Source organism: Mastomys coucha, unplaced genomic scaffold (assembly GCF_008632895.1).
Source record: "Mastomys coucha isolate ucsf_1 unplaced genomic scaffold, UCSF_Mcou_1 pScaffold3, whole genome shotgun sequence".
Classification (NCBI taxonomy): Eukaryota; Metazoa; Chordata; class Mammalia; order Rodentia; family Muridae; genus Mastomys; species Mastomys coucha.
The window spans coordinates 7,748,952-7,763,005 of NW_022196909.1; the positions used below are offsets into that span (position 1 = coordinate 7,748,952).

The following is a 14,054-nucleotide window of genomic DNA, read 5'->3' on the forward strand; positions in this document are numbered from 1 at the left end:
TTCCACTTGCTTCCTTTGCTCCCCCGGGGTCATGCATCATATCCCTCCCACCCAGAGTGGGATAGAGAACTTACCCTGGGAACAGGCAAGAGTTGCAGCTGATCCCTTAAAAGGCATAGCTTCACTACAAAGGAGAGAGAGAAAGTGTGTGTGTGTGTGAGAGAGAGAGAGAGAGTGTGTGTGTAAGTGTATGTGTGTGAGTGTGTGAGTGTGTGTGTGAGTGTGTGGGTGTGTGAGTGTATGTGTGTGTGTGAGTGTATGTGTATGTGTGTGAGTGTGTATGTGTGTGTGAGTGTATAAGTGTATGTGTGTGTGAGTGTGTATTTGAGTGTGTATGTGTGTGTATGTGAGTGTGAGTGTGTGGGTGTGTGAGTGTATGTATGTGTGAGTGTATGTGTGTGAGTGTATGTGTATGAGTGTGTGTATGTGTGTATGTGTGTGAGTGTATAAGTGTATGTGTGTGAGTGTGTATGTGTATGTGTGTATGTGAGTGTGAGCGTATGTGTGTGTGCATTCATGCATGAACATTTGTGCACAACCTCAAGAAGTAATTGAGTATGCTTGAGTAAAACTTGAGTATGCTCTCTCAAGTTTTAAATATTATTGTTTGCTCACTGGTGTGTGTATGTGTGTGTATGTTTCATTTTTTTTTCTCAGTACTGGAAATCTACAAGAGCCTTGTGCACACCAACCGAGCACTTTACTATTGAACGTCATCCCCAGCCCTGGCCAGTTGATTAGTTTTTAATCTCTCTCCTTACTTTTTTCTTTCTCGATGTAATGGCTAGCAATGAGCAGCAGCTCTGACTCCAGTTCCTTCAAGTCCTGCAGGGCGCTGTCATACATGACATACTCGCCGAGCTGATCCTGAGTGTGGATGCAGCCAGCTTGTGTGGTGTGGAAGTCATCCTGGCTCTCAGCTTCTGAGAACTCCAGGAATTGGATGCTGTGGACCTGGGGGGAGGAAGCCAAACCCCAAAGTTACTGGGAAAGGGAGAGTTATATTTTGTCAGTTCAGATGGCCTGGGCAGTGGGTTTCTCCTCCCACACAGCGGGCGGCTGGGACAGAGCCACAAGCATGAGTGTGCAAAGAGCTGAATTTTATATAGAGTCAATCACTGCGAAGCCTTTGCTTACCACAAGGAATATGCAAGTATTCTAGTCCCCCCCACCTGGTAAAAACTTTTGTTTACACAAAGGCCCACTTAAGTGACTGTCCCTTGCCTGTATGTTCTTTTATTTCCTTTATACTGATTCTTTTAAAACCAGCCAGTTGTGAAAGACCACGAAAGCTAATGGTGAAAAGATGAGGTCACCTGTATTAGAATAAAAACCAAGTAAATTTGCTGTCTCCGAATGCTTGCTTACCACTCTTATGACAGCACAGCCTTCCAAACAAAAGCTCTGCCTTGCCAAGACACTTTAATTGGAGCAGTGGTCTCTTCATTTGAGACCTTGAACTTGCTTCTAATGTGCACACGTGCACTCATGTGCGTGCATGTGCGCGCACACACATGGACAAAGAATGTTGGTAGGATGAAGTTGTTCTTGAGCCACATAAATTCATTTGCTTTTCTAGTTAATTCTAGAGCAACTGGAAAGGGCGCTCAGTAAGGTTGGGTGTTTAAGTGGTCTGTGAAGTCAGAGGCTGGGATCTTACCCTGGCTGAACCACACTGTTCTTAGGTCGTAAGAAGGGGAGGACACAACCATATGGCAACATTGGGGTAGCTTTGAGGATGATGGAGTCGCTCTCAGCTCTTGATGGGCTTTTCTGGGAGCAGAGAAATCTTAGGGTCCTGGAAACTCTACAGCCACCAAAGCCACTCTGTGCCAATGGCTTTGGGATTGTCGTATTAGAAATTCAACCAAGGAGACTCATGGACCACAGGATTTTTTGTGAGAAGTTTATTATAGACTCATGTGGGGGGAGGGGAGTGCTTAAAAGGGCAATGGTATAGAGCTCCCACGTTGCAGGGTGGGTCCCAGAAAACGGGTGCCATCAGGCTGCTGCTCTGGGGCTTTATCAAGAGCTTATGGCAGGAAACCAGGTTGAAGTAAAGGGAAGGAAATGAACTGGTTAGTCCAGCTGGCCCATTCAGGAGCCTCTTCTCAATATCTGTCACTCATGTGCAGTCAGTGGAGATGACATTAGAAGATAGCAAACAGAAACTAGAACTCTCTTCTTGCATCTCTGGCCCCAACCAAAGGCTTTCTCTGAATTTCTGCCTTCAGGTTGCTGCCTGACCTGATCAGGCACTCTCTCATCATCTCTCCACTCTCATAACTGTCTGGAATGTATGACACCACACAGGTGGAGCACACTGGGTTCACACACATGAGCTAATGGAAATCATAGCACTTTTGGTTTAACCCTGTGAGTCCCGGGCTGGAAAGGCTAAGTGAGTAAATGCATTAAGCAAGGAAGGCAGAGAACCGGAGTCTAAGCTCCAGAGCCCACTTAGAAAGCCAGATGTAGCAGCACATGGCTGTAGTCCCAGCTCGCTTTTCTAGGCATGGGAAGCAGGGACTGAAGCATTGTCTGGAAGCTTGTGGGCCAGGTAGCCCAAGTACAACAGAAGAAACAAGAGAGACTCTGCCTCAAAGCAAGATGGAAGCTGGGATCTCCTGAAGGTTGTCCTCTGAGACACGCGTGCACACACACACACACACGCACACACACACACGCACACACGCACACACACACACACGCACACACACAGACGCACACGCACGCACACACACGCACACACACACGCGCGCGCGCACACACACACTCGATCAGTTAATATTTAATTCTTTAAGTCCCTCCAAATGCATTGGCAGTCTCAGCTTACTAATTTATTGTACTAGATGATGTCCCTCAAATTCATGTACACTTGGCAAACTTTGGACTAGAGTTTATTTGGAAACAGTCTTTACCGAAATAATCACATTAAGAGGTCATCCTACTGGATCCAGGTAGGTTCTTATCCATAGGAGGGTCTTTATCAAAAGAAGAGATTTGGAGATTGATAGGGAAGGGAGAAGTTCCACAGGAAACTATAGACAGAACTAATGTGACTCATCTAGAAGTCAAGAAATGTGAAGGGGGGCGCTCACAGTGGCCCACAGTAAACCCAGCCACGCTAGAGGTTGAGACAAGAGGATCACAAGCCACAGGCTGATCTCAACAATTCAGTGAGCCCTAATCTTGAAATAAGAGATTAAAAGCTGGAGAGGACAGCTAGGGCTACAGGTCAGTGGAGCGTGTGTGCACAGCTTGTACAAGGTCCTGGACTTAACTCCTAGCTCCTCACTTAGAAACTGAGCAGGGTGGGCACGAGGAAGAACGAGGAGGAGGGGCAAGTAGGGAAGAAGGGGAGGGAGAAAGGAGGAAGGGATAGGGGAGGAGGGGTGGGGCAAAGAATGACCAGAACTGCTCCAACAGCAGGTGAAAGAGGCATGTGTGGCGATCCTCTGGAACCTTCGGAGAGAGCACGGACACCTGCTTCGGACAGGTGGCCTCCAGAACTGTGGCAGTCCATTTCTGCCACGAACCACTCACTCCCTCTCAAGTACCTTTCTGTGGCAGCCCTAGAAACTGTCACAAAAGTTAAGGTAGGGCTCCTGAGAATCTTTGAATTGTTCTGGGAGGCATCTTGGCCACAGCTGCATAAAGATGACCAACCTGTCCTGGTTGCTGCCTGTGGGGTTTCGGCTCCGCTACTGTCCTGCTCCTTACCCGGCCTTTCAGTTTTCACAGTCAAATGAAAGCCTCAAGCTTTCTCTGTGGTCTCCAAAGCTGGTCCCAGATGGTGTTCACAGAAGAGTAGCAGGGACAGGAGGGAGTCATCAGGGTCTGAGTAGAAATGGCGGGACCTTTGGAATGATTCACCCATGTTTAAAGTCTGGAGAGTAACTGAGGCTGACACTAATGTGAACGTTAGACTTTTTTACAACATAGATGGTACTCATCTGACTGGGTTAAATTTTCCTAAACTCTCCTGCATTAAATTGCGTTAAGATAATAATAATGGCCATTCAGCCTAAGACCCCTGTCAAGCCTGCTGGACAAAAGACAGACTCATTAACTTCAATTTTTAAAAGACTTTAGCCGGGCAGTGGTGGCACACGCCTTTAATCCCAGCACTTGGGAGGCAGAGGCAGGTGGATTTTTGAGTTTAAGGACAGGCTGGTCTACAGAGTGAGTTCCAGGACAGCCAGGGCTATCTCGGGGGGGCGGGGGGACCACTTTAAAAAGCATATTCTCTTTCTATGTCTCTTTGTGTGTGTGTGTGTGTGAGAGAGAGAGAGAGAGAGAGAGAGACAGACACAGAGAGAGACAGAGAGAGAGACAAACAGACAGACAGACAGACAGACAGAGAACAGCTTTCAGGACTCTGCTGTCTCCTTTCCTCATGTGAGCTCCTGGGAGCAAACCCGGGTATCAGGCTTGGTGACAAGCACCTTCATCCACAGAGCCATCTCACAGGATGAGAGGTCTTTAAAAAAGATCAAAGCTATCTTTTGCTCCGTTTTTTTCCTGCAGATGGTCGTTCTACGTCTACAGCACGGCAATGCTCAGAGCTCTTCTATGGCCTCTTCTTAGGATCTAAATGTTCTGTTGTGAGCAGAGCCTTTCTCCTGGCAGCTACACATTAAACAAATATGGACTACGTGAAAGGTAAAACTCCAGGTCTCAGCTCTGTTCCACGGCTTGAGCAAGGACGCCAACATTTTCAAGTCCTACGTAAGATTTTTTTTTTTTTAAAGACATATTCATTATATGTAAGTACCCTGTAGTTGTCTTCAGACACACCAGAAGTGGACATTTGATCTCATTACAGATGGTTGTGAGCCACCATGTAGTTGCTTGGAATTGAACTCAGGACCTCCGGAAGAGCAGTCAGTGTTTTTAACCGCTGAGCCGTCTCTCCAGCCCCCTACATGAGATTCTAACCTTCCCATTAAAGTCTCAGTTGCTGTTTGAAACAGCAGCTTCAAACTTCCCAACAGTAAGAAATAATGAACAGCCTGTAAAGTCCTGAAGAGCCTTGAGTCTGCCCCCAGCACAACAGTGTGAGCGGCAATGGGAAAAGCCGTTTGAACTCTACAAGGGCTCCCTCCTGCCTCAGAGTTAAAGCCAAGGTCCTTGCATGGCTCCCGAAGCTAACGAAGCTACGTAGAACCCTTCTCCATTTCCGTATGCCTCACTGTGCTGCTTTCCCCTTTGTGCGACCTAATCACACTTGATGTCCCTGCAACAGGGGTGGACATAGCCCTGTTCACGGGGTGCGGGGGGGTGGGGGGGAAGGCTCTGCATTACCTTCCTTCTACTGGCAGGCAACTCTTTCAGTCAATCACAGAGTCCCGAATTCCTTCGGGTCTTTTCACAGACACTTCTCCTCACTCGGAGAGACCCACTGCCCGCCCCAACAGTACCCTCAGCCACCACCCCGCCTCCCAGAACCCTCAGTCACTGCTCTGCCCCCCAGCACCCTCAGCCACCACCCTGCCCTCCCAGCACCCTCAGCCGCCGCCCTGCCCCCCACATCCCCTCAGTTTCCCTTTCATAGCTTCTCTCCATTGCAGTAGACCACAAAGGCTATGCTCTAAAGCAGGGTGGCCTGACAGTGAACGTCTCACCCACGGAGAACCATCATAAGGACAGTGGCTATCTAGGCTGTTGCCCTATAGCAGCAACCAAAGATGAGGGTGTTTCTATCTTGTCAGGTGCTCACTGCCTTCAATCGGCTCAAGCAGGAGAAAACAGTGTGGCTCAGCTCCTAAGTGCTCTGGACTGGCACTGACACATAGCATTTCTGCTCACAGCTCAAAGCTAGTCACAGCTCCATTCAACTGCAAGAGCCAGGAAGTCTAGGGAAACTTTGGTGCCAAGTCCCCCTATATTTGATACACATTATATGTTTATTTAGTGTCACTTGCTTGGAGGTAAGTTCCATGACATCAGGGATTTGTGCTAGTTTTGTGTACTGCTGTTCCATGCCTACAACAGAGCCCAGCATACTTATGGGAGCAAGGAGGGCTTGGCTCACAGTCTATGGGAATAGATAAGCAGATGGTGGGGTAAAACAGTGTGCTGGGTCTCATTTCCCACTGCCTTGGGGAGCCTAACCCCTCATGGTCTGGCTCTCTCTTTCTAGAGGCCTCACCTTCCCGCAGTTTCTCTTCACAACCTTATGTTGTCCCTGAGCTCACCACAGGCTGTCAGGCTCCCATGACTCAGGAGCCTAGCGCAAGGTCCAACACCAGCAGGAGCTCCTCCTACCGTGCCATGTTAAGCAAGTATTTAAAATGACAAGGTGGCTGGGAGAGACCACAGATGATGCCTTTGCTAGGGCTGTCGTTGAGTAAGCAGTCATTAACAGAACCCGAGACTTTCCTTGGGCATCTTCTCCCATCTCCCGTAAAATAGCTTGTCTTGCCCCCAGCAGCCTTGCTGGGCTTGATGGCATTATTGCAGCAGATTGGCATCCAGACTCGTTTTCGCCCCACCCTCCAGGGCTAGATATCCTAGTGTAAATATTTAATCCTATTAAAGGCCCCGACAGAAGGTACCGCCTGGTGTGTCTCACACTGAAGCGATAACAGCTGGGAGGGCTTTTGTATGATGCCATGCCTATCATTTAAGAGACAACAGAAATGGCACACTGCAAAGCCCCAAGATGCTCACCCTACAGTCAGCAGGAGTTGGCATTTGTCTCCCCTCTACCCATCATTTCTATTTCTCACCCCAACCCGCAACAAATAAAACGGGCAAGAGCCTTTTAGTAAGGACAGTTTTTAAAAACCGCTGCTAGCGTAATCTCTATCAAAATAGCTGCAGTAGGGGCAACATAGGAAAGAGAAAGAGGCATTTGTGTTACACGGGTGTTTGTTTGTTTGAAGAGTGTGTTGAGCGTCCTCCAAAGGTCCAGGAAGGGGTAAACCAACCCAGCCTGCGATGGAGCTCAAGGGAGTGAGGGACGGAGGAGTGGGGTGATCAGAGTGGATCTGAGTGTGTCGAGGGGGTCAGAGGCTTAAGGAACAAGAGTGCTGGTCTGCAGAGCGAGTGCAAGTCTCACTCCTCACTCTAAGTGACGGGGTGAGGAAAACCATACTCAGTGTCCAGAGAGGCCTGCCCATGGTGGCCTCGAGTCGACAGGATCTCTATAGGTAACACACACCAGATGCAAACAAGCTCAGGCAAACGTAGGTGCACTATCTCACCACTGATTTTTTTTTTTTTTTTTTTAGTAGTGATTACATATGAGAAGAATGCCTGGAAAGGGCACCATATCTCACTCATGGTTGTGAGCCACCATGTGGTTGCTGGGAATTGAACTCATGATCTTTGGAAGAGCAGCTAGTGTTCTAAACCTCTGGGCCATCTCGACAGCCCCCATAAGTTTTATTTTTATATTTGTCAGCCTAATGCCATTTTCCTTAACATTTTAAATTAATTTTAAGACTTTTTTTTTTGCATGTGTGTGTGTGTGCATGGGTGCTCATGCCACAAGAGTGTGTGAATGCACATATACACATCACAGCCTGGAGGTCAGAGGTCAACTTACAGTCAGAGTTTTCCTCCTACCATGTTGGTTCTAGAAATTATTCTAAAGTCATCTGTCTTGGAGGTACCCACCTTTGCTCAATGAGCCATCCTGCTGGCCTCTAACTCCTTCATTTTTGAGATGGTCCCACTATGTACCCCCTCATGGGCTTAAACTCATGATCCCTGGGCCAGATGTGTATAAAACACCATACCTGGAATCTTTAGGCAAACCAAGGCTAGACTGTCTCATGTAGTCAGTGCTGGCCCCCAGCTATGTGGCAGAGGATGATCTCTAACTCCAGATATTTCTACCTGGACCTTGGAGTGCTGGGATTACAGCTTTGCATCTCCACATTTGTCTTAATCGGTCATTTTTAAAGGCTTGAAAACAAAAAGGGACCAAAAGGTACTTGGCACATCATCAGAGAGTCCTATAAGAATTTTGTGAGAACACTTTTGAGGCTCAGGGCAAGAGAGAGAGGAGCCTTCCGATTCTGTTCCCTATGAAATACCACCTACCCAGCGGCCCAAATCTTTCCTTCCTGCTGTGGTTCTAGAACCAAGTGGGCAATGCCAGGGGCTGCTTGTTCATCGGCTTAGCTTTAAGACAGGATCTCAAACTTACGTCCCCTCTGCCCCAGTTTCCCTGGGGCTGGGATTATGTCACAGTCACCTCGCTCAGCTCTGGCCACCAAGTCTTGTAATTCCAAAGTCATTTCCTCTTTCGCTACATTTCCACTACCATACATTGATTGTACAGTGGGACAGGGTTCCCTGTGGTTCATATATATGCACATAACACGCTTCAGGCGTTTTTACTTGCCCCTCATTGCCTTCTCTTGTCGGCAGTTCCCAACCCTCAGCTTCCACTTCTGAACGGTTATTCTGTGTCAGGTTATTTTTGCTGATTGTGACCTTACTTCCTGTTACCCCGCTATGTTAATCCACAGTAGGTGCCAAGAAAACCCGGTTTGGAAGACGCACTACTCAGAAAATAAAAACTCAGTGAATAGCTCACCCTGTGCTCAGCCGGTGTCCTGTGGACATAGTGGTGTGTTCCTAGGCCTTGCAAGGTGCCCAAGCCTCCTTTTGACATATTGACCCAAGAATTATCCCCCAGAGTGGGGACCAGGGTCCCCGAAACCAAGGTAAGGCCTGAAGTGTTTATTGTTAAAGTTCGCTCAACCGATCTGAAGAAGTTAAGAACTCCCAAGCAGATGCGCTGGAACAGAAAAGGAGTAGAATCAACACATGGCCCCTGCCTGGCCCCACCCTTCACCTGACCCCTGATCTGCAGAGTGGAACTTGATGGGGACCTCAAACTCGCATGCATGTACACCCCCCCCACACACACACGCACACACAGACACACACGCACGCACACAGGCATACACATGCACGCACACACATGTGCGCATGCACACACATACACACACGCGCCATGTATGCACACACATGCACCATGCACACACACAGACACACACGCGCAAAATCAAAGAGTTGAAAGGGTAAAAAGATTGCTATTAAAGGCAGGGATGGCCCCATGGTAGACGATCAGACATCTCCAGTTGGTGAAGCCAACCCAGACGTGCCATGATCCCCGACCTGGAGCTCCCGGATGTGCAGGTGGCGCAGACACAGGAAGGATAAGCAGGCCCCTCTCATCAGCACAGGATTCCGGCCCGGCTCAGCCCCGTCGCTCAGGCCCAGCAGTTGCAGGGCCATGGCATAACTGTACCTTAAGCACACAGAAGGGAAGGATAAACACTTCTCAGGTTCAGACCAGCTCAGGAAATCCATGCACCCCACGGGCCTGAGACTGAACAGGAAGGGGATCTTTAGAAAGGCAGAAGGGAAATAATTGTCCATTTGCATAAATATAAAAGGCCAATTCCCGGGGCAGCTACCTCTTGGAAAGACACAGTCCTGGGGAGAAACATGAATTCGGATACATTAACATGTTAAGATGCTAACAGCTCAGCTCTGCTTTTATTTTGACTTCAAATGGTTTTGAGATCACCTGTAAGCTATACAGGCCTCAGTTTCCCCTACAGTTTTAGTCTCGTTCCCGTGAATCGCCAGTAGCGAGACTTAGTTACCCCGACTCTGTTCTCTGCTTGAGAGACGGGTCAGAACTCTGGCTGAGATGTGGTTTTGCAAAGTCATCTTCACTTGGCTCCACCAAACGGCTGTCTTCCTTCACATTTTCTGCCTATCAAAAAATAGTATTAGTTCGAACAACTTATGATATTAACAAAATCACAGGCCATCATAGAAATAAATGTCATGATCTGGATCACATTAGGTGTGTCAATAAACATGTTTTAATCCTAAACAGCATATGAAAATCTAGATTTGTACAGTGAATGAGGGAGTACCGTTTTTACCAGATCTTTCTTTTATTTGACAGCCTTTATATAATAGCTACTCCATTATATAACAGTTGCTCCATTATATAACAGCTGCTCCAGTTCTTGCCTTTTATATGATTCACTTTACAGAGAAAAAATTGATAAAACTTTTTTTTCCCAAGAATATATATGCAACGGACAGTGGTGGTACACACTCAGGAGGCAGAGACAGGTGGATTTTTGTGAGTTCAAGGGTAGCCTGTTCTATAGAATGAGTTCTAGGACCCTTGAGTCTCTCTCTCTCTCTCTCTTTGTGTGTGTGTGTATGTGTGTGTGTGTGTGTGTGTGTATGTGTACATGCACACGAGCATGCCTGCGTGCTTGAAGATGTGTATGTGTGTATGCATGTCTGCACGTGCCTGCAGAGGCAGCCAGAAGTTGAAGTCGGGCATCAGCTGCCTCCTTCAGTCACTTCTCCACAACCACCCCTTCTTTTTCCGAGACAAAGTCCCTTATGACTGGCTGTAACTCCAAGTTTAGTAAGGGCCCTTGTATGTAAGTGTCTCGCACACTCACTTGTATGTAAGTGTCTCGCACACTCATCTTTCCTGGTGGTCAGAGGCTTTGGTCATCTACCTGGGACCCCAGGGACAAGCACAGAAGAGGTGCTTTCTGTGGTCTACCCTTGGCTTTCTGAGCGGCCTTAGTCACCCTCCCTTTGACCCCTAGACACACAGCCTGTTCTCTTAAAGTGCACTCATTCATGGTGACCCAGTGGCTTAGGAAGAAACCGATCTGGGCTGTATTTAGTCTAGTATCTGCTCCAGGGTACTGCAGTCCTCACGGCAGAATTCGTTGAGTGTTCCAAATACCCACTTTCCTCCTTTACTGAAGACCTGATGATCCATCCCCGCACTGGGCCATGCAAATGAACTTGACATTCCCGAGTGTAGCCATGTGGTTAATGGAGCTGATCCAGAGAAGTTGGTTTCCAAACCCAATTCTCCACCCTCCTGTAGAACAGGGATAAGACAGCTAGGGCTCCATGTGATCTTGGGTATAGTGGCCACACTTGTTGAAACTTCACAACAGACAGAGCTGTCCCAGGGCTCTCAGGTGGGCCACATACTAACTGCCTCTGAAAGACCCCCATAGGGGAGCTCCGACTCAAGTCCCGGGAGACATGCACCCAAAGAACACAAGTGACCGTCTTGATGCAAACACATGAGGCAGTTTAATATCGAAGTACTCCGGATCAGATTGACACATGTCTCTCACAGGAGACAGAGGAATTGATCCCCAAGCTCAGGGGCTAGGGGCTTATATAGGAAAAAGGTCTGGGGAAACAAAGGAATTGGTGTGGCTATACATGATTGGTTATTTTAAATGTAGTTTGTGCAGATTAGAGTGGAAAATTTCTAAAAGGGGGTGCAAGGGAGGTGCTATTCGGGGGTTTCTAGCTGACCTTCAACTCTTATATCTAAGAGGACCAGATGGCCCATTACTCAGTGTCCGCCCAGACATGTCCTTGTATTTTTGGTTCTATCTTTATGGTTTATGTCTTCCTGACCTGTCAGTCCCTGGGATATCTATCTAACAGCTTGCTTGCCTCTGCTTAGGTTTGTACTCACAGGCCTGGCCCACTGTCTTTTCTCCAACCTGTAATTTTTTACACGCTTCAAACTCAATTTCTCTTTTCAAAACTTAATTTCTCCTTTCACCTCCAACCATCTCTGGAGTGAGTCTAGAGAAGTGATAGGTGGGCGTCTCTGGTGTGTAGAAGTCAGTCTGGAGAAGTAATAGGTGGGCGTCTCTGGTGTGTAGCCGCTGAGAGCTGACAAAGGCCCTACCACTGCTCACCAGTGCTGCAGCCTTGATGCAGTGCTTTCTGCCAGAAACCACTCCAAGAGATTCCAGTTCACACTGGCTCCTTACACATCACCAGCAGAAGAAAATCATCCTATGTGTGCTTTCTCGGGGAGGTGTCAAGGACACTGACCTGACAAAGAGGTCATGGCATATAGGGTTGCTGCACAGCCTGGCTGGCCCCTCCCTTGTCCTGATCAGGGTTTAGCTAAATAGGTTTTGTCTTTTTCAAAGACTACTAAAACCGGCGGTGCATCTGATCCATACCTATCTTAATCACACACCATCATCAAGTAACAATAATAAGCAAACTTGATGTCTTTTCTTATTTCCCAAACCCAGACCTTGAAGTCAATACAGAATTAGAATTGTGTTAGGGAAGGAAAGCCGGCCTTTGGTATTCGTGGTAAATAGAAACTAAACCAAATGGCAACAGCAACATTGTTAACATAAGTGATACCCAAGTAAACTAATCCATGTCAAAACGCATGGGGGAGCCAGAATGCTCACTGGTGGCTGATGGAGGAAAACCACCTTCTGTGCTGGAAACTTGACTTCTGTATCTACTCTAACATAACACAGACTTAAGAAGAGCATGCCTGTCCTTCCCCAGTCCCTGCTGGGAACTCTTCCCGGGTCTAGATTCAACTCTGCCCGGGTCTAGATGATGTCAGTCAAGCTCTCCTAAGCCACACACAGAGCCTGTAGATCTAGGTTTGGTTTGATTTATTTATGGGGTATTGTTTTGTTGTTGAGTCAAGATCTCACCATGTATCCTAGGCTGGCCTCCATTTCTTTCTTTCTCTCTCTTTCTTTCTTTTCTTTTTCTTTTTCTTTTCTTTTTCTTTCTTTTTTTTGTTTTGTTTTTTTTTTTGTTTTGGTTTTTTTGTTGTTGTTGTTTTGTTTTTTCAAGACAGGGTTTCTCTATGTAGCTCTGGCTGTCCTGGAACTTACTCTGTAGACCAGGCTGGCCTCGAACTCAGAAATCCACCTGCCTCTGCCTCCCAAGTGCTGGGATTAAAGGCATGCACCATCATATCTGATTTAAGGATGAGGGTGTGTGTGTGTGTGTGTGTGTGTGTGTGTGTGTGTGTGTGTGTGTGTATGTGTGCAGGTTCATGTGTATATAGATGCCAGAGGTCATCCATGAATGGTACTCTTCGGGAGCAGTCCATCTTGATTTTGGAGACAAGGTCACTCAGTGGCACCTCTGGCCAGCAAGTCCCAGGAATCTCTCTGCTCCCTGCCTCCTTAGTGCAGGGATCTCAAGGGGGTGCTACAGTGTCTAGCGTGGACTTTAGGCTTCCTTGGCAAGCACTTTATCAGCTGGTCTCTCCTCCTAGTTCCTAGGCCTAGTTCTTAATGAAAGAAGACTTTTGGCTAGAGCTCCTCACGGGTGCCCACGTGACCTGTAGCATACTAGAGAAGTAGCATGATATAAGGGATACTATAGAAAAGAACAGCAGAGAGGGCCAGGGAGATGGCTCAGTCAGCCAGGGCTTGCTGTGCAAACCTGAAAAATACTTATGTAAAGTCCTCACTATCTATGTAAAGTCTGTGCAATTTGCCTGGCCAAAACTCCAATGCAGTCAAGGTCATGAAAAAGAGGGGAAGACTGGGAAAGTATAAAAGGCCAACTGAGACCTGGCAGGTACACTTAAACTCAAATTGGGCCACTGGTGAGAAGGGTGGAACAGAGACGATAGAGTGGGCACAATTTGCCTGCACCTACTGTAAGTATCAGGTTGGATGCACCTTAACATGTATGAGTGGCAGTAACTTTTCTGTAAGCCTTGACTGTAACTAAATAATGTTTTATTAAAAAGTGGAAACCTTGGGGCTGGAGAGATGGCTCAGCAGTTAAGAGCACTGACTGCTCTTCCAGAGGTCTTGAGTTCAATTCCCAGCAACCACATGGTGGCTCACAACCATCTGCAATGGGATCTGTAATGGGATCTGATGCCCTTTTCTGGTATGTCTGAAGAGAGCAATGGTGTACTCATATACATAAAATAAAAAATAAATAAATTTTCTTTTTAAAGAAAAGTGGAAATTTTAAAGAAAGCTTTAGGGGTGGGGTGAACAGTTTCCCTTGGAGCCACCTCCCAGGGAAATGAACTAAATGCTACAATGAACTAAGGATTGCGTCCTCTCAGGCATCAAGGTGCCCTGAGCTTTGCCCTCCTCTGTGCAGGGTGTCCTTGAGAAAGATATTTACCATGGTTCTTAGCTGCTACTTGCCAACTTCAGAGTCTGAGTGCTGACCCACATGCACCCAGATGCTAAAATGAGCTTAACTTC

General features: G+C 47.3%; 1 protein-coding gene across 1 annotated transcript in view; it reads right to left on the bottom strand.

The window, feature by feature from the left end:
* Positions 1-14,054, bottom strand: part of LOC116075167 — a 156,191-nt gene that overhangs the window by 114,261 nt on the left and 27,876 nt on the right. The window contains exons 11-14 of the mRNA XM_031348191.1: positions 9,636-9,748; positions 9,142-9,274; positions 8,555-8,758; positions 762-954 (exon numbers count right to left, since the gene is read on the bottom strand). Of these exons, the coding sequence (XP_031204051.1) occupies positions 762-954; positions 8,555-8,758; positions 9,142-9,274; positions 9,636-9,748 (643 nt within the window). The remainder of the gene's footprint in view (positions 1-761; positions 955-8,554; positions 8,759-9,141; positions 9,275-9,635; positions 9,749-14,054) is intronic.